Below are 19,765 nucleotides of genomic sequence, written 5' to 3' on the forward strand. Positions count from 1 at the left end.
CAGATTTCCTGTCCTGTTGATGTTTCCACTGATACAGGAAATGGCAGAGGCACCAATACAAAAGTGATTTTTTTAAAGTGGTTTCAAACCCTTACAATCCACTTTTTGCTACAGGTAAGCCTATAATAAGGCTTACCTGTAGTTACCCTGGATATCTCCTAAACCTGATATCCCCTGTATCTGCATATGCCGATGTCATTGGGCACATGCACACTGAAGCAATGGCACGTATGTGCTGTTAACGGTGGCATGGGAGTGATGTCATCGCGACACCAGCCAGTCACAGATCCTGCGATACCCGGAAGTGACTCCGGTGGCGATGTCGCCGGGCACTGCAGAGGGGGCTTCAATCTCAGGTGAGTATTACAAAATGAGTTAGTATGCTATGGATACTCGCTCATTATGCATTTTTTTTTTATGTGGGTTTACAACCACTTTAATCATCCCTAATAAAAAAAATAAAAAAATGCATAATGAGCGAGTATCCATAGCATACTAACTCATTTGTTAATGTAAAATTATTTGAGCTGGAGTTGCACTGTAAACCCTGAGCAGATTATGGCCTTTGTGATCTCATAGGGAGATTTTCCATGACTTCCTTTCATCTATCCATTTGTACCAGCTAACTACTTACCTGTAACATTATTCTCCACTAGTGTGGGAGAGTTTGGTGACCTGTACAGACAATTTCTGTACTTTATTTTTCACTGCATTATGTTTATTTCATAACTCCTTATGCTCTTTAACCACTTGGGTACCGCGCTATTGCCGAATGACGGCATTAGCGCGGACCTAGATTTCCGGGACTACGTCTATTGACGTCGTCCCGGTTACGAGCGGCCTGCGCGCCCCCTGAGGGGCGCGCGCGGCGCGCTCTGTGATCGGCGAGTCCGTGAGACTCGCCTGATCACCGATCCGTGTAAGGGGTCGATCCCGACCCCTTATCACGTGATCAGCTGTCAGCCAATGACAGCTGATCATGTGATAGAACGGAGCCGGTAATCGGCTATTATTCCTCCTCGCGCTGACAGCGCGAGGAGAAAAAAAAAAGCCGATCACCGGCGGCCGTGATCGGGACATCAGTCCCGATCACGGCCAGCAATGCAAGGCACCACATGCCACCTGCCAGTGCCCACCTGCCTCCCGCAGTGCCATCCTGAAGTATAACTAAAAGTAAAAGTAAGTGCCCCCCGTCTGTGCCCACAGTGCCACCCACAGTGCCACCCAATCTGCCTCAAAGGTGCTGCACCCCAGTGCCGCCCATCAGTGCCCAGCAGTGCCGCCCATCAGTGCCCAGCAGTGCCGCCCATCAGTGCCCAGCAGTGCTGCCCATCAGTGCCCAGCAGTGCCACCTATCTGTGGTACCTATCAGTGCCCATCCGTGCCACTTATCCGTGCCACCCATCCGTGCCATCTTATGTGTGCCCATCTTTGCCCATCAGTGCCGCCTTATCTGTGCCCATCGGTGCCGCCTTATCTGTGCCTATTAGTGCCGCCTTAACTATGCCTATCAGTGCCCACCAATGCAGCCTATCAGTGCCCACCAATGCAGCCCATCAGTGCCCACCAATGCAGCCTATCAGTGCCGCCTTATCAGCGCACTTCAATGAAGGAGAAAAATGACCCGTTTGCAAAATTTTATAACAAACTATTAAAACATGATTTTTTTTTTTTTTTTTTTTTGCATTTTTTTTTGTTTGTTTAGCAAAAAATAAAACTCCGAGCTGTAACTAAATACCACCAAAAGAAAGCTCTATTTGTGGGAAAAAAATGATAAAAATTTCATTTGGGTACAGTGTTGTATGACCGCGCAATTGTCATTCAAAGTGCATCAGCGCTGAAAGCTGAAAATTGGTCTGGGACTGAGGGGGGTTTAAGTGCCCAGTAAGCAAGTGGTTAAAGCGGGGTTCCAACATATAAAAAAAAAATAAGTCAGCAGCTACAAATACTACAGCTGCTGACTTTTAATAATCGGACACTTACCTGTCCAGGGTACAGCGATGTGGGGGATCGAAGCCACCGCTCGTCTCCCCCCTCCGTTCGGCAGCGCAGGCATTGTAATTGTGGGCGCCCGGCTGTGGTTTCACCCACTGCACATGCGCGAGATGTCCCAGATGATTGACAAGAGTGTGGGGGCAGAGCTGAGCCCTTCCTGCGCCAAGGGGAAGTGACGTCAAGAGCCCAGGCACTGAAGGAGGCAGAATACGAGGGATCCCCTAGCAACAGCCATTTAAAGGTGAGTAAAAAAAAATTTCAAAATGGTTTTTATTTTTTTAGGCACATTAATTCCTTTCTTTTCTTTTTTTTTTTTTTTTTCTTTTTTGGGTGGAACACCACTTTAACTGGTTCTAGGCAGATTTCCAATTTGTTGCTGTCTGTTCAAAAATGTGGAGAGGTGTGGGTATAGGACCCAGCAAGAAATGGGAACATTTATAAAAATATTACATTTTTAAATTTATTCTTTCAGTGACTACAGTCATCAAATGGCAGTATTTTGGAATAACCATGCTAATGCCTTGTTCAAACTTAGAAGATGGCAAGAGGCATGTTTTTCAGCATCACAAAGTTTTACTTTTAATCCTTCTTTTGCTAAGGTATGTTTTGCTGATTGATTGTCTTTATTGACTGGCTTTGTATTATTATTAAAATATTATATTATTATTAGAATTTTAAATGCTTAGACTTAGTGTGTTAACAAACAACAGAAGTGTGTATGTATGTGTGTGTGTGTGTGTGTGTGTATATATATATAATTATAATATGTATGTGTGTATATATATTACATACACACACTGACACTGCTTTCATCCTAGGTGTGTGCCTGGAAACAGTTCATTCTGTTGGCATCAGTGCTTTGCATTGTGCCATGATTATAGTGGCAAGGGAAAGGTGGGACAACATTTAGTAAAATGTTATAGTACGGGTATTATTTCCCATTCATTTACAAGTCTTGTAACTAAGACAGTAAGTAGCTAAAAGAAAGTACCAAAAAGTAAAGATACCCACAATTTTTAGTTGGTGACATTTTAAAAAGCTATTCTGCTTATCCTTTTAGAGCTAAGTTGAAATATAAAAGGGCCCAAAGCTGAGTGCATTTGTTTTTTTTTCTTTTTTTTCCTCACTCTCCTAAAAGCAGCAAGGGATCCAAGTTACCAGGGGGAGTGGTAAATATTTTGGCACCTGCTAAAAGCCCAGATCACATTTTATAGAAGTCAGTAGAATGGAACCAAAATAGCTGTGAGCTACTTCAAAGTGGTATCAAACCGGCAATATATTGCAGCTTCCCAATCATCAGATGCGGTGGCTGCATTCGTTTTTCCTTTTTATTTTATATATTTTTTTCATCTGGGGATCTGGCAAGTAACACACCTCCTGTATTGAGGTACCTACGCTCTGGATTAAAGAGCAACAGAGACAACCTTTGGATAGCTACATTGTCATTCTGGGGGAGAGTAATGTTGGATACATAAGCAGATTTAGATGCACTGAAAAATGTAAGCCACATTCAGCAAACACTTTGTAAGCAGTTACAACTAATAGTTTTGTTCCCTTTGGGATAAAGGTTTTACATAAAATCTGAACACTGTAAGCACCCCTTTCATTGGTAGATTGTGTTTGTCTTAACCCGCTTAACTGCTACATTTGCAAGATAGCTCGTTCTGTTGACTGAATGGCCGGATCACTTGGTGAAAATAAAACAAAGATAAGCCTAAAGAAGAAAACAAATGCAAACACACGTCTAAGAATTGGTAGACTGCAATATAATGTTTGCTGTTGGGTTTAATTCTGCTTTAATTCTTTGACTACCATGATATGTAGGACATGTCTCTGGCAGTCAGAGGGTTAAAGTGATCTTTCTCAAGGGCAAATATAAACCAAACATGTTCTGCAATGAGGTAGGGGTCAGCTGAAGGAACCATTGAGCGCAGTGGGGGGGGGGGGGGGGCAGAAGTAGGATTCCAACCCTCTGTCCAAAGTGCATATTCTTTAAAGCAGCATAGCTCAATAGCAGAGGGTGGATTACAAGAGACAGGTGATGGACAAGTATAAAGTGACTCCCTTTACAGGACATATTTGGTTTTAAAATTCTCCCACATCCTCCCTTCTTCTAACTTTTCTCTCATCAGGGTTGATTTTAAGTAATTCCATACCTCCTAATAGTATTTATTTGGTTATGACCAGCCATCATTGCTCAGGTATAGTAAGGAAGCTCTGTAAATCTTTGTAATAACGGGGATAACTGTTGCCATTACAGGCGTATTTCCGTGCTGGACATTCCTTGCTGATGTTAAATAACATACATGGTGCCTTGAACATGTTTATGTCTGGCCTTATGAACCTTCGAGGCAGTGAGCAATCCAGAGATATAGTAGACTTTCTGCATGGAATCTTCAAGACTTTTGAAGGTATTTCATTTGTATTTTAACTTTCATTGTATAGGTTTTGCCATTGTAAATAGCTGTAATTGGGCAAGGAATGGAAAGGTAAGTGCTGATGCTGCACATATTAATATGACTTTGGGTCCTTTCACACGGGGCGGATCAGTTCTGATCCGCCCCGTGGATATCCGTTTGCTCAGCGGGGATCACTCCGCCGATCCCCGCTGAGCAGGGAGATGACAGCTCCGTCTCTGCACACTGCGCAGGGACGGACCTGTCACAGCGCCGCTCTCCCCTATGGGAGATCGGATAACGACGGACCGAAGTGCCCGTCGTCACCCGATCCGATCCGCAGACGGATGGAAAAATAGCTTTTTCCTCCGTTACACTTTTTCGGATCGGAGTGGGTCGGATGTCAGCGGACATGTCACAGCTGACATCCGACGCTCCATAGAGCTCTATGGAGCACCCGTTCAGGTCCGCCTGAAAAACTGACAGGCGGGCCTGAACGGGACGTCAGTGTGAAAGGGGCCTTAATCTGTTCAGAGGTATGCCTATGGTCTCCAGCGCCCTTGGCGAGTATCTGTATCGGCACCCCCTTCATTAAACAGTTAGAATTTCAGTTTGTTTTTTTACATCAATTTCTTTTTAATTTTGAATTGTCTGCATATCCATTAAAGATAATGTTTAGGCTATTTAGTCCCTTTTCAATGGTTTTGACTTTTGAAAAGATATTGCATATAAACATAGTAGTCAGATGAGTTTTAGGATAAACCTGTGGTATCACATTCAGAAGAAATATAAAACACTATAAACCTTAATAGGTTTTATATTTTTTCTAATATAACAAATTTTACATGTTTAAAGGTGCTAAATATAATAAGATATGAATCTGTATTCATATTATGCTTACGCTTCATATTGTGCTTAGCTTGTGTCACATACCTGGTGGTTGAGCCCACTGATGCAGGGAGCGGCTTCTTGTATTTCTCTGGCTCAAGAACCCCTGATAGAGCAGACAGGGGTTCAGGAGTGCAAAGGGGCATGAGTGCCTGACAGGTCACAGATGAAAGGGCTGGTCTGGACTCCAAGAAGCAGAATAAGATCCAGATGCGGACTGGAACTGGGACCAGCGGTGAGCAGGAGCAGCAGGGACACTCAAACCGGAACAGAGAGGGAGGTGCACCGTAGTCCAGGAGTGGAAGCTGGAAGTCGAGGACCGCAGACAGTAGGATGGTGTGGCTGAGTAGCAGGAAAAGCCGGAACAACCGCACAGGAAGCTGAAGGCAGAGGCAGTCGGGAGGTGTCTTGTAGATCAGGACACAAACGGATCTCAAACAGGTCGGGTCGAACACTGGCGGGCAGGAACAGTACCAGGGCGGCAGGCAAGGCGTAGTCGTAAGCAAGCCGGGTCATACACAGGCACGCAGGATCGGTACAAAAGCAGCAGGCAGGAGAATAGTCAAGGCAAGCTGGGGTCGGTGGCAGGCATCAAACAGAGAATGGTCAGAGACAAACTGGATAACAGGTATCGGATATTAGAACATTTTGAAGGTAGAGACTGATGTGAGTGTGCAATGTACAGGGATAGGCACAATTGTAGACACACACTCAGGTTGAACTGAAAGGACTGGTGTCTTTATTCAACCTTACTAACTATGTAACAATGTAACTATGTAACATCCTACTTCTTTTTACTTCAGTGATTTGAACTGAACACACAGCACACAAAGAAAATTGCCCTTTCTATCCGCTACACATCACAGCTTAACGCAGGGTGGTGTGAATGAGCTTGGTTGGCACTATTGCTTGCGTGGGTGCCTCTCTGCATGCTCTTGCGCGTAGGACAGCCCATTAATTTTAATGCACTCCCCTACATGTGAAAAACACGGAAAATAAGTCTCCGGCTCTTTTCTAAAAAACATGCTGCATAAAACTGCATTCTGCTGCAGCACCATTCAGTTTAGGATGTGTGTTTGCAGATGCATGGGGGTGCCATTGACAATTAGTGGCACCCCCACTCAAGTGCAGTGCATTTCCCTGTGTGTTGGGAAAGCATGCGATTTTGTGGGCTTTCTCAGCACGCTTAGAGGTCGATCTCGGATGAGTGTTCTATTTAAGCCAATAGGTTCCTGGGAATGTCCTGTGTTCTGTATGTAGCGGCCACAACCCTTGCAGGGTGGACTTGACTTTTTGGGCTTACCGGTTACCTCCTCTTGGCCTGCTCTTCCACATCTAGGGGTTCCCAGGGTTGATACCCAACGACTTGAACACTGACACCAATAAAGTCCTTTTTAAAAGGTTGTATTTTGCAGTAGTAACATCCAATAACACAGTCTCTCATGGGAACAGAGGGCACGGGTGAAGAACTCTGGCACCTTGAACTGCAGGTCTTGCAAAGTCTCTAATTCCACCCAGAGAGTAGCCACTCGCAGCTGGGTACTTCAAGGCTGAACAGATCTCAAGCCAGAGATCATGGCAGTCAGAATGTTGACTCAAAACTTGAAACAATCCTATGAACGTGTACAAGTTGTAACTAAGGGTGAAGAGGAACCTTTTTCTCAGTACCTGGAACGTTTCCCGTCTCCTCAATGGTACTGGAAAAGCGTGAATTTGTCAATGTCATTCCCAACTCCGTAACCAGGCACTTCCCAGGAGGTCACTTGCCACCCCTCCTTCGAAGAGTCCTCCCCCGGTCTGGTCACTTCCACGAGCTGTGGTGCCTCTCCAAGCCAAGAGCACACCCGGACACCTTAAATCCTCCCTCAGTTACTGTGCCTCGGACCAGCAGGTTCCAAGACTCAGGAACAGACGGATCCCTACCTCAGACCAGACGGTTCTACTAGGGGCCTCTAACAGGAACATGTTGCTGGATGTTGAACACCCCGTGACCTGGACCCCTCACGGGGCTACCCCGGTCCTGGAACCAGAACAGACCACACGGGTCCCACAAACTCCTCTCCCTTAAACACGTGACCCACACATCTTAAGTACCCCTTCCCAGACTCCTCAGCGGGGCCCGGCACTCACACTGATTGGTTCCCGAGAAGGTTGATACTCAAAACGTCCAACCAGGCCTGGTTCTGGCCTGTCATGTGCACCTCACTGCTCACATGACCAGGCAGAACTTCCAACAAAGCCCAGCCAGACTGATGCCAAGGCCAACCCACGTCATTAACCCTCAGAACCCCTACTGTTCTGAGGCAAAAACTAAATTTACATGTGTATGACATTTTGTCCAAAATGTCATCCGCTACATATACAATCAGCAGCACCATAAAACCTGCCACTGTTATTGAACCATCACCTGTTCATATTCTCCTGACAGGATATGATTCTTAGTGTCACATTTGCCAAACAATCCAGAATAGGCTGTCTGTAAAAAAGAGAAAAAAAAAAAAACGTAAAAAAAAAACAACAAAAAAAAACAACAAAAAAAAAAAAAGACTACTTTAGTAGTGCAAAATTAACATCCTGCACTCTCATGCCTCAGATCAGCCCCAATTCCTGCACCTTCACACCTCAGATCACTGCCCCCCCCCCCCCTCTCATCTGCCCCACCAATGTAACCCCCTGCTCATGTGTTCCACCGATGTACCTCCTTTCTCCTCTGATCCTCTGCCCCACCGCTGTAACCCGCGCTCTTCTGTCCCACTGCTAGACCCCCTTCTCATCCCTTCCACCACTGTACCGCCTGCACGACTGCCCCACGACTGCCCCACCACTGTACCCTCTTGCTCTTCTCTCCCACTACTGTAACCCCCTGCGCATCTGCCCCATCAATGAACCCCCTTTCTCATCTGCCCCACCACTTTACCTCCATGCACATCTGCTCCACCGCTATATCCCCATGTTCTTCTGTCTCACTGCTGAATCACCTTCTCATCTGTCTTAACACTGAATCCATCTGCCCCACCAATGTAACCCAGCTTTCTCATCTTCCCCACCAATACACCTCCTTTCACATCTGCCCCACTGCTTTACACCCCCTGCTTTCTTTTCCCCCCCGACACTACCTCCTACTAATCTGTCTCACCTCTGTACCCCCCTGGTCTTCAGCCCCACCTCTGTACCCCCCGGTCTTCAGCCCCACCTCTGTACCCCCCCCCCGGTCTTCAGCCCTACCTCTGTACCCCCCCGGTCTTCAGCCCTACCTCTGTACCCCCCCGGTCTTCAGCCCTACCTCTGTACCCCCCTGGTCTTCAGCCCTACCTCTGTACCCCCCCCCTCCCCGGTCTTCAGCCCTACCTCTGTACCCCCCCCCCCCCGGTCTTCAGCCCTACCTCTGTACCCCCCCCCCCCCCCCCGGTCTTCAGCCCTACCTCTGCACCCCCCCGGTCTTCAACCTCTAACCTATACTACAATGAAAGTGCAGAGCTTTCATGCTGGGACCTGTAGTTCTTTCTCTCACAGGCTGCAATAGAGGAGCAAGGCATGCTGGATCTTCTAGTCCTATCACAGGCTGCAATGATCCTGCAGAGCATAGTGGGGCTTTTAGTTCTATCACAGGCTGCCAGGAGGTGCACGGCATGCTGGGACTTATTGCAGGCTGCAATAGAGGAGCAAGGAGTTTTTTATTTCATTCAGGTTTAGAAATCTTTTTTATATATTTGTTCCATTTTAGAGGCCACTATAATGTTGGTGCTTATCCATCCCAGTTTGATCTGATAAGTACACAAAATATAAATGGCTAGAGCTACACGATTCTGGCCAAAATGAGAATCACAATTTTTTTACTTGGAATAAAAAGATCACAATTCTCTCATGATTCTCGCAACGTAAAATCTTTCACATTATACAAAAAAGGGGCTAACTTTTACTGGTTAGTTTTTAAAAAAAATTTGACAAGGGACTCATCCACGCAAATGTGTTGATCTGGGGTAAACAACTGGGGGAAGATATCAGAAAAATAGTTGAGTAGTGGCCAAATTTTATAAAGCTTGTCAAAATATGGGTAATTTCGGAGAGGGCACTAGGTGGTATTGTAGTGTAGGAATCTCATAATCATGAGATATCTGGTCCTGGGTATTACTGAGGAAAAGATGGTCATGTGGTGGATGGGGAGGGTAGACCAATATGAACGTAAAACATTTTTTTTGCTTAGTCCCATACAGAATGTGAGGCCCACATTTTTTTTAAACTCCTCCACTGTTAGGGCTCTCCACTCGTAGGGACGGGCATAATAGGACGTTGGGTTGCTTGCAATAAATTGTTGGGCATATAGGTTGGACTGGACCACAACTGATGCAAGCATGTCCTCAGTAAAAATAAGATTGAAAAAATCGATTGGGGAAAAAATTTCTGTGTTCACCTTGACTCCTGGATGGGCAGTGAAAGGGGGAACGATAGCTTCTCCTGAATTGGGAGAAAGCCATAAGGGGTTCTGAAGGGAATAGGGAAGGCTGGTATGGGACCTAACCCTTTGGGACTGAGTTGACACCCCACTGGTACGTGGCCTTTGCTAAGGTACTACGGTGCTGGTGGATGGCACTGTCTCCTCACCAGTACACCTTCTTCTGCCGGGCGGACTCTCTGAGGCTGTCTGTGTTCCACTGGTTAGGATAGGCTCGTAGTCCACGTCAGACTCGCAATCCGAAAATGAGGGATCCGAAGCGGAGAGCTCCCCGTTGCTCTTGTCAGCCGCAAGAATATTGTATGCCTCCTCGGCTGAAAATAATCTTTGTGACATTCTCACAAATGGCACTGATGTGGCAGGTGACACTGACAGGTGGCACTGATGTGGCAGGTGACGCTGACAGGTGGCACTGATAGATGACACTGATAACAGATGGCACTGTGACACTATGGGCACTGTGTGGGCACAGATATGATTTTGAACAGTAGAAATTACTTGCACAAATCGGTCAGCTTCATCACAGATCCCTCTCTCTCCTCACACGCTGTCTGTGTGAGGAGAGAGAGACGGCAATGAGAGATGATCTCATATGTTTACACTTGAGATCATCTCTCGTTGGCAGGTCCGATCGCGCAGTAAACGGCCGCTGTGATTGGCCATTTACAGCGATCTGTGACTGGCTGTGTCCAGGGGACATGGCCAGCACAGAACTTCCCTGATGCGTGCTTGCTGGAGTGCACAACGCGGAAGTAAACAGGAGGATGTCCAGGGACGCCCCCCCGGCAATTGGCGTCTGCGCTGCAGCCGTCTTTCGGCTATAGCACGGACGCCTAGTGGTTAATGTAAAGGAAGGGCTCTGTTTGTTTGTTTTGTATTTATTTTTCTTTTGGGACACCAAGATTTTTGTTTTGATTGAATTGATTGGTACTGCCCATGTGGCACTGTATTTCTCCAGCACTTCCAGGCTGTCTTGTAGGCCTTTCTCTGTTACAGCATACAGCAGGAATTTCACCTCAGTGTGGTTTGATAATGGTTTGTTTGGGATTTCTGGATTATTGGAGTTGTCTTGGCTGTTGCTGGGCTTTGTAATGTTAATTTTAGGAAGTTGATAAGTCTCACCAGCCTGTGGTTCATTGATGGTCTCTCTATCCCAACATCTGATCAGGTCTGGCTTAGAAGCTTTCTTTCTTTTTTTCTTTCTTTCTTTCTTTCTTTCTTTCTTTCTTTCTTTCTTTCTTTCTTTCTTTCTTTCTTTCTTTCTTTCTTTCTTTCTTTCTTTCTTTCTTTCTTTCTTTCTTTCTTTCCTTCCTTCTCCCCCTCTCTGTGGTGCTCAGCTCAACGGGTTCTTCTGTCATGGCTCTGTGTATCGGCCAATGTTACAGAGATCAACATAGGGTCAGAGGTGTTTTCGTTGCCCCACTTGTAGATTTCTTCATTTGGAAAACTACAAATCCCAGTGTGCTGTTAGGATTGGAGTGATTGAGTGTCTTTGTTTTATTTGTGTTTCTTCCCATTGTGTTCGAGTCCTTTATTCTTTTCTTATTGACTCGGGTTACCAGACGGGCACTGCCTTGCAGTATTTCTGGTTCTGTCCTGGGTGGGTTGCATTTAGGCTGATGGACTGGTGCCATTGGAGCGCAGGGGTTCAGGTGCTCAGCCATGCTGCTACACTTAGGGTATACCAATCTGCCTAATACTGTGGGTGGGCTTGGTTAGCAGTTCTACAGCCACCATTTTATCTATGGGCTCCTACTTTTGCTTCACTTCCCCAGTTGTGTTTTTTTTTTGTAGCATGGATCAGACTCCTCTGCCCAGTGGAAGTGGCTTGGGATAGCATAGTACGGTGGTGTCCATCTGTTAAATAGGCACCCCAGCCCTATATTGTGGTCACCTCCTTTAGCCTGGTTTTCTATTGGACTTGGCTTCCTACAGAGCTCGCTGTGGGACCACTGTATCCTACCTTGCTCCTTCATTTGTATTATTATTTTTTTTTTTTTTTACTTTATCATCGTTATTGAATTTTTTTTATAATTCATCTTCACATACTAACAACCATAACCTCTCCCCCCCCCCCCCCCCCATCATTTTACAGACACAAATACAAATTTTAAATATGTAGCATATTCAGGATAAACTTCTCAAGTTTTTGTTCTTTAGTGGGGCCACCCCCCTCCCTTGCACACATCCGTTTCCTCCATTACAGCCCTCCTGACTTCCTCACTTTGACCATTCGACCTCCTTTCCATCTCCTTGCTCACAATCCTAGTGACTCCTCTCGACATTACCTGCTGCTGTCATTCATGCTTCCCTCCATCTGCTGGAACCTGTAGATTCAGGTACACTTGTCTGATATTTATACTGGTGGCTCTTCTGGGTATAAATCCAGACTGATCCTGATGGACAAGTTTAAAAATTTTATTTAACCTGGCTGCCAGAACCTTTGCCAAAATTTTTAAATCTGTACTCGATAAAGAGCTGGGTCTATATGAGGATGTATTAAGTGTGTTTTTACCTTCCTTATGTATTACTACTATTTTAGTTTGCATCATAGATGAGGGAAGATTCCCCTCTACCACCGACCAATTTAAGACCCCCAACAGATCCGGAAGTAAGACCTTACTGTAACACCTATAGGTCTCTGCTGGAAGGCTGTCTGGACCTGGGGACTTCTGCCCTGCCATCTCCCTTGTAGCCTGCTGTAATTCCTCTAATGTTCTAGGTTAGTCCAGTTCCTTCCTGTCAGCTTCAGAGAGAACCGGGATCAGCATCTAGCTGGCCTGCACTCTGCGATTGAGGGCCACTTTGTTCAGTCCTAGCCTGGTTCCATCCTCCAAATGGTACACGTGTTTTCTATTCCAACATTTTTATTGTGCAAGATGAATGGGATTGTTCTGTTCTGGATGTAAAGTCCTTGCTCTCCTTCCTGAGGGTGCCCAAGTTTTGCATTTCAAGTCGGTGTGCTCGGTCAAAGCCTCCTTACACCAGGGCGGCACAGTGGTGTAGTGGTTAGCACTCTCACCTAGCAGTAAAAAGGGTCACTGGTTCAAATCCCAACCACGACACTACCTGCCTGGAGTTTGCATGTTCTCCCTGTGCCTGCATGGGTTTCCTCCGGGTACTCCGTTTTCCTCCCACAATCCAAAGACATGCAGGTAGGTTAATTGGCTTCTGTCCAAAATTGGCCCTAGTATATAAATGGGGACTTGAGGGTAGGGACCAACGTGAGTGTGCAATGTACAGGGATAGGGACAATTGTAGACACTCAGGTTGAACTGGATGGACTGGTGTCTTTATTCAACCTAACTAACTATGAAACTATGAAACACCACATCAAGGATGCCTATCTTCAAGTCTCCATTTGTTGCTGTCATCTAATTTGCTGTGGTGGAAATGCATTTCTGGTTTGTAGCACTTCCCTTTGGCCTGACTTAAGCTCTGCATTTCTTCTCCAAGGTTCTGGCCACAGTATTTGCCCTATTGCATTAAGAGGGGATTGTGGGATACCTGGGCAACTGCTCCTCTGGGATCATTCGGCTTTGGACTTTTAAAAGCGACCTGTCCATCATGATCAGGACCCTGGATGATCTCTGATGGATACTCTATCTGTGAAAATCAGTCTGTGCTTCCCACCCTGTGTCTGGAATTCCTGGGGATCCAGCAGGATACTTTTTTACCTCAGGAACCACTCCAAAAATAATATCTTCATATCCTTCACCTCCTTTTTCTATGGATGGGGTCCATTCTGTTTTGCATTAGGATTCTGGGCCTTATGCTGGTTTTCTTTACAATATACCCAACATCACACCAAACCCCTGCAGTGAGCGATCTTGGCCAAGTGGAACAAAGTTCCGGGGTCTGTGGACCTTTTCATCTGTCTCTCACCTCACCAAGGCAAAGCTAACTTGGTGAATTTGCTCCCTGATTTTTTGATTCAAGAAGACTTCACTCAGTTGGCAAATCTTCACCACAGACACCAGCTTCTTTACGTTTATAACTGCCCTATAGAGTTCCTTATTATCCACCATTTAAACTGTTAGTGTTATATACCTGGTGAAAATATTGGTTTAATAAAATATGGGCCTAGTGGGGTATTTTCTCGATAGTTGTGTTAAGTTTGAGTTTGAACTGTTTAAACGGCTCTGGAATATTTAAAGAAATGTGATACTCCCAGTTGGCCTTCTTTTATAACTGAAAAAAAAGTTATTTGTGTACCAGCATGCACTGGAACCCCAAAATACATTTCAGGATACTGGACTTGAATTCTTTGTTTTTTTTTTAGGTGGCTTTTGAGTGGAAGGGAACTAGATTTAATTTATGTTCATAAGTGTTAATCTTGTTTTGTGTGGATTCAAGTTTTGCGGCTCCGAGAATAATCGGTGAATTAACTAAATATGTAAAATTTGTTGTATTTCCCACAATTATCTATATAATTACAAGCAGAGATAAATTTTAAGTAAATGTCCAAATAATGAAGTCATATAATTGTGCAAAGTTATTGTGATGCATAAAATATCATATATCCACTCATAAGTGGATACACGATATTGACAATTTGTCACTGCTTGTAATTTTTTTTCCTTTTTTTTTTTTCATAGATAATTGTGTGACACATTTCTCTTTCTATTTAGTTTGTTATTATTTTTGGTGCTGCAAAACCTCCTAGATATGTTATTTTTAAGGTTTGTGTACCAATCTTCATCTTTGCTAGTTGCTTATTTTTCCATGAGCGCTTATGTTATACAGTATATCAGGACTTACCGTATTTATTGGCGTATAACACACACCCCAAGTTTAGGAGGGGATTTTAACCACTTGCTTACTGGGCACTTAAACCCCCCTCCTGTCCAGACCAATTTTCAGCTTTCAGCGCTGTCACACTTTGACAATTGCGCATTCGTACAACACTTTACCCAAATTAAATTTTTATAATTTTTTCCCGACAAATAGTGCTTTCTTTTGGTGGTGTTTGATCACCTCTGCATTTTTTATTTTTTGGTAAAAAATGTTAAAATTAAATAATAATTTTTTTAATATATTTTTATATTTTGTTATAAAATTTTGCAAACAGGTAATGCTGCACTGATGGGCACCAATGGGCTGCACTGGTGGGCACTGATAGGTTGCACTGAGAGGTAGCATTGATAGGTGGCATTGGGCACTGAGAGGTGGCACTGTTAGGTGGCACTGGTGGGTGACAGTGGGCACTGATGGGTGGCAGTGATGGGCACTGGTAGGTTAAACTGAAAGGCAGCACTGCTAGGTGGCACTGATGAGACAATGATTGGCACCACTTGTGGGCATTAATAGGTGGCACTTGTGGGCATTGATAGGTGGCAGTGGTGGGCAATGGCAGGTGGTACTTCGAGGCACGGAGGAGGAGGCAGATGTGCCTCCTATCTCTTTGGGACCGATGTCCCTTGAGCATAAGTCGATGACCGGCTTCTTTTTCAGCATGAGAAGAAAAAAACAGATTACCAAGCTTTTTTTTTATACATGCAAACAACTGTCATTGGCTGACAGTTGAGCATGTGGCCCCTTACTCGGATTGGTGATCACCCGAGTCTCGATGACTGCGCTGTGGACGTCATTCGGCTATAGGGCATACCTCAAGTTGTTAAGGAAAAATACTTTTAGGAGGGAAGTTTAAGGAAAAATCTTACATTTAAATGCCCATCAATGCAGACTTATCAGTGTCCATCTGCAGGCTTGTCCATCATTGCATCCTTGCCCAATGTCATTGCGGCCTTGTGTCTTTGCTGCATTACCCAGCCTCATTGCAGGCTATTTAAAATTGGCGCTGATCTCTGCTGATTGTGAGCGGAGAGGAGCGAGTGGCGCCGACATACGCAAAGCCAAGTGTATTCGGCTAGGCTCGGCTCCTCTCTTAGTCCCACCCAGTCCCGCCCCTATGATGGATATAACACAGGTCCAATGGCGGGACTGGGCATGACTGTGAGCGGAGCCGAGCCTAGCCTAGCTGAGTACACTCGGCTATGTGTATATCAGCGGAGCTCACACCGCTCTGCTCACAATCAGCGGAGATCGTCGTATAACATCCACCCATAATTTCCCCCTGATTTTAAGGGGAAAAAAGTGCGTGTTATACGCCGATTTAAATACGGTAAATGTTTTTTGTGTTTTATCTGCTCTATCCATAAGATAGGGCAGATAAATATATAGATTGTGCATTTACCTCTTCTAGTCATTTCTTTAGGGAGGGAGGCGCTATTATTAATTTATATTGTTGTGAGATTCTTTCTTTCTTTCTTTCTTTCTTCCTTGTATTGTGCTTTTTATTAAGTATATAAAATAAATATGTTACAGCTTATACAGCACAACATGTATATTTTGGTAGAAACCTCAAGCTCCAATACAGAAAGAATGAAATAATAGTCTAATGCTATTTTGACTATCTGAAGTAACTGATCAATACAAACTATTATTATCAGCTATGTATTAATTTCTCTAGTCCCTATAGATTAGTTAGTCTATTAATACTCTGAGCACATGCTATCGTTAATATTACAATATCACAAAGTTAGCTATGAAACCAAATACACGGTCTAACATCAATCAAATCTCATTTATTTCCCAAGGAAATAAGAAAGCTTACATAAGGTATCCATAGAAATTACAAGAGTACATAGCATACAATCAGAATACAATACAAGCAATACTTAGCAGGTCCTCGTGGCTGAGCCTCTTGATGGAGTGAGAGGAAGCTCTCTTTGATGATTTCCTTTTTGATAAACACACCTCAGCCACACCACATCCCATTGCCCACCCCCCTTTGCCTGTGGACGAATCAGTGTCTCTGGGGCGTCTCCTCCCCCAGGCTAAATATCTCTGACCGTCCTGCCATAATTGGCCTCTGGGAGACAGTGTTTGCCCATGAATTGCAACTGCTCCGACTGGGTTCACATCTTGTGATTCGATCTCAGACGCCCTTCCCGCTCATTAGAGGTTTTAACTGGTTGCATTCCAACCGGGGGATGGTGTCCTATTCTCCATGATATTGCATCATTGAGACTGATACCAATGAGCTTATACTGAATCCAACACCATCTGTTTTGGTTAGGATGATTCAGAGCTGTTTACAGGAATACAGTGAATGGCATATGAGAGAGTACTACATATGCAAAAAGAAAACAAAAAAAAACAAACCAGAAAAACTTTTGCATTCAGAGGTTCTAAAGAAAAAGCCACCAGGATTGGTTGAGATAGATGGACTTGTCTTTTGACTTGCTATGTAAACAAATAGCACTATCACAATGCATTAAGATAAAAAGCCTTCTATGGACAGCAGCCCCCCTCAGACCTTCTAATACAGTGGTCATCAATCCCCTCAAGGCCCACTAACAGGCCTCTATTTCAGTGCTTCCCAAGCTGTGCAAGGACCCATTGGTATGTGGCAGTTATAGGCCTACCTACCTCCTAAATTGTGATGTGAAACTCTTCACCAAAATTTTAGCTGTTAGGTTGAATGTCTTGCTGCAACGTGTTGCTGCTGATCAAGTCCGCTTTATCCAGACCAGAGAAGCCAGGGATAAACACTATTTGGACACTGGACGTCATAGCAAAAGCAAAAAAATCCTGCAATCCCCTTTTACTCTTGTCTACAAATGCCAGGAAGGATTTTGACAGGGTGGACTGGGTCTTTCTCCAGGAAACACTTATGTTTGTTGGAATGCCTGATCCCATCCTGTCCTGGATAGTAGCCCTCTACAAAAATCCTACAGCAACAATATGGGTAAATGGCTACAACTCTAGTGCCATTTGAGATTGCGAATGGGGCAGACAGGGCTGCTCCCTGTCCCTTTTGCTGTTTGTTCTTTACCTGGAGCCTTTCCTACACCACATCAGAGGTAACCCATCTATTAAGGGCATTTAAGCTGGCTCACACCAACACAAAGTGCCAGCTTACACGGACGACCTCTTATTCTATATCACTGAACCTCTCGCCTCCTTGCTACAGGAGTTGAGATGTTTTGGTGCACCAAGTTTAAGGTCAACGTACAAAAATCAGAGGCCTTGAATGTCTCCCTGTCAGAATCTACCATGGCAAGCCTATGTCCCTTTTTTTGCCCGCTCAATTCAATACTTGGCAATAAAAATTTCTGCGAATCTGAGTGATATTTTTACTCTCAACTACCAGCCTTTTTTTATCAACGTTAACGCTGAATCTTAAAAAGTGGGACTCCTTGACCCTGTCCTGGTTTGGCCGATGTAATGTCCTTAAGATGAATGTGATGCCCAGACTTCAGTACTTATTACAAGAACTGCCTATCAAAAAACACCAGTCTTATTTTCACATGGTTCGATTAGCATAAAATTCATCTGGTGAGGTAAACATCTATGTCTTTGCAGTACCTTGTTAAGACCCAAGCTCAGAGGTGGTCTTGGATTTCTGGTTCCTGCCCTGTATTACACTGCAACCCATTTGACCAGGGTTGTTGACTGGTGCCGGCATGGAGACATGAAATTGTGGGTAGCACTGGAACAGGAAACCGCCCATGCCCCACTCGCTGGCTTACCATGGGTAGAGAAAACTCGCATTACCCATCTGAAAACTCATCCGTTGATTGACCCTACTCTCGCGGAAATGGACAGGTTTTTTCATCTAGTTTTGCAGAGTTATCGTGCTGTAATTTGGCTCAGTAAAGCTGCGAGAAAGCAGCTGGCCGGGAGCTCTGTCAGAGAACGTCGTCCTCACGTTGCCATGCCTAGACCACGCCCCCCTTTTACCTGTTATTTTTAGCAAACCCCCCCCCCCAGACTTTAGAATTTAAGTACAATTGAAGTTCAGGTCTCTGCCTTGTGCTTTTCTTCATCACTTGGCTATTCTTGATTTGTGCCTTCATCCAAGGCCAACTTGAAACTTGAACTTGGTTGTTTCGGTCCTATAGAAGCTGTTGAGCATATTAGTCATGCTTTTGTGCACCATGCACTCCCAAAGGGTTGCCTATTTTTGGTTGCTATCTTGTCGGTGCGCTGAGTGTTCGAGCTGGCTGCCTTGTCCCTTTTAAGTTCCCCTGCCTGATTCTACATGGGGGTACAGTGGTTTTCTGCCCACGCTCCATCATGCCAAAAGGTAGTATCTGGTTTTGACGTACACAAGGACCTTCTTTGTGTCTATGTCCTTCGCACCCTAAGGAGGCTGCACTGCGCTCCTTCGATGTGGTTTTGGAGGTGTTTACCTGTCTGCTATGGGTCCTTCTGGGGAATGACCTTTTTGTTTGTGGACGGACTACAGAAACGACGTGGCTGCCTCCTTTGCCACAATTTTCTCGTTGGTTTGGCAGACGGTTGTTTAGGCTTATACCATCGAGAGTCTGGTTCCTCCCTTTCTTGTTAAGGAAAACTCTACCAGAGCGCTTGGTACCTTCTGGGCATTCTTGCATCTGGTGTCTGTCTCAAGTTGCAGACAGCTACTTGGTAGTCTGTGCATATCTTTAGCAAGTTTTGCAAGGTTGATGTGTTTTCATCCTTTGTATGCTTGGCTGACTGCAAAGTTTTGCAGGCTGCTCCTTGAGTTTCCTTTTTTATGTTTCTCTTTAGGGAGTGTTTTTGGGAGGTTGCCATTTTTCCTTTGTTTTTCCCACCCCTCATTGAGGCACTGCTTTTGGATGGCTCAATGGTCAAGATTGAGTTGTGTCCATCAATGAATGCAAAAGAAAACAGAATTTTTTTCACTCATTTTAAAATCTTTCTCTGAGTTCATTGATGGACACAGCACCCACCCCTCTTGTAGTCTTTTGGGGGTTTTTTTTGTTTCGTTTCCTTGAACTGCTTTGTGACTAGCTAAGCTGCCTGTAGCAGAAAGAGTTTATACCAGCAAGAACTGCCCATAGTTGGCGCTGAGTTATTTTTCCCACCTAGTGTTTTACTCCTGTAGGTGACACTATCAACCCGATGGTCAAGATTAAGAACTGTGTCTGTCAATGAACTCTGTGAAACTTTGCGGTGATTAACTAAAAATCCTATTTTTGTTAAAAAAAAAAATAGCATAAACAATTGCTACGTAAGCCAT

General features: G+C 44.7%; 1 protein-coding gene across 4 annotated transcripts in view; it reads left to right on the plus strand.

Annotated features, from left to right (window-relative positions):
- Positions 1-19,765, plus strand: part of TRANK1 (tetratricopeptide repeat and ankyrin repeat containing 1) — a 389,483-nt gene that overhangs the window by 70,586 nt on the left and 299,132 nt on the right. For all 4 annotated transcript variants that reach the window (XM_077491750.1, XM_077491748.1, XM_077491751.1 and 1 more), the window contains 2 exons: positions 2,468-2,594; positions 4,256-4,406. In XM_077491750.1, the coding sequence (XP_077347876.1) occupies positions 2,468-2,594; positions 4,256-4,406 (278 nt within the window). The remainder of the gene's footprint in view (positions 1-2,467; positions 2,595-4,255; positions 4,407-19,765) is intronic.

Source organism: Lithobates pipiens, unplaced genomic scaffold (assembly GCF_037356315.1).
Source record: "Lithobates pipiens isolate NorthernLeopardFrog02 unplaced genomic scaffold, aLitPip1_a1.2 Scaffold_19, whole genome shotgun sequence".
Classification (NCBI taxonomy): domain Eukaryota; kingdom Metazoa; phylum Chordata; class Amphibia; order Anura; family Ranidae; genus Lithobates; species Lithobates pipiens.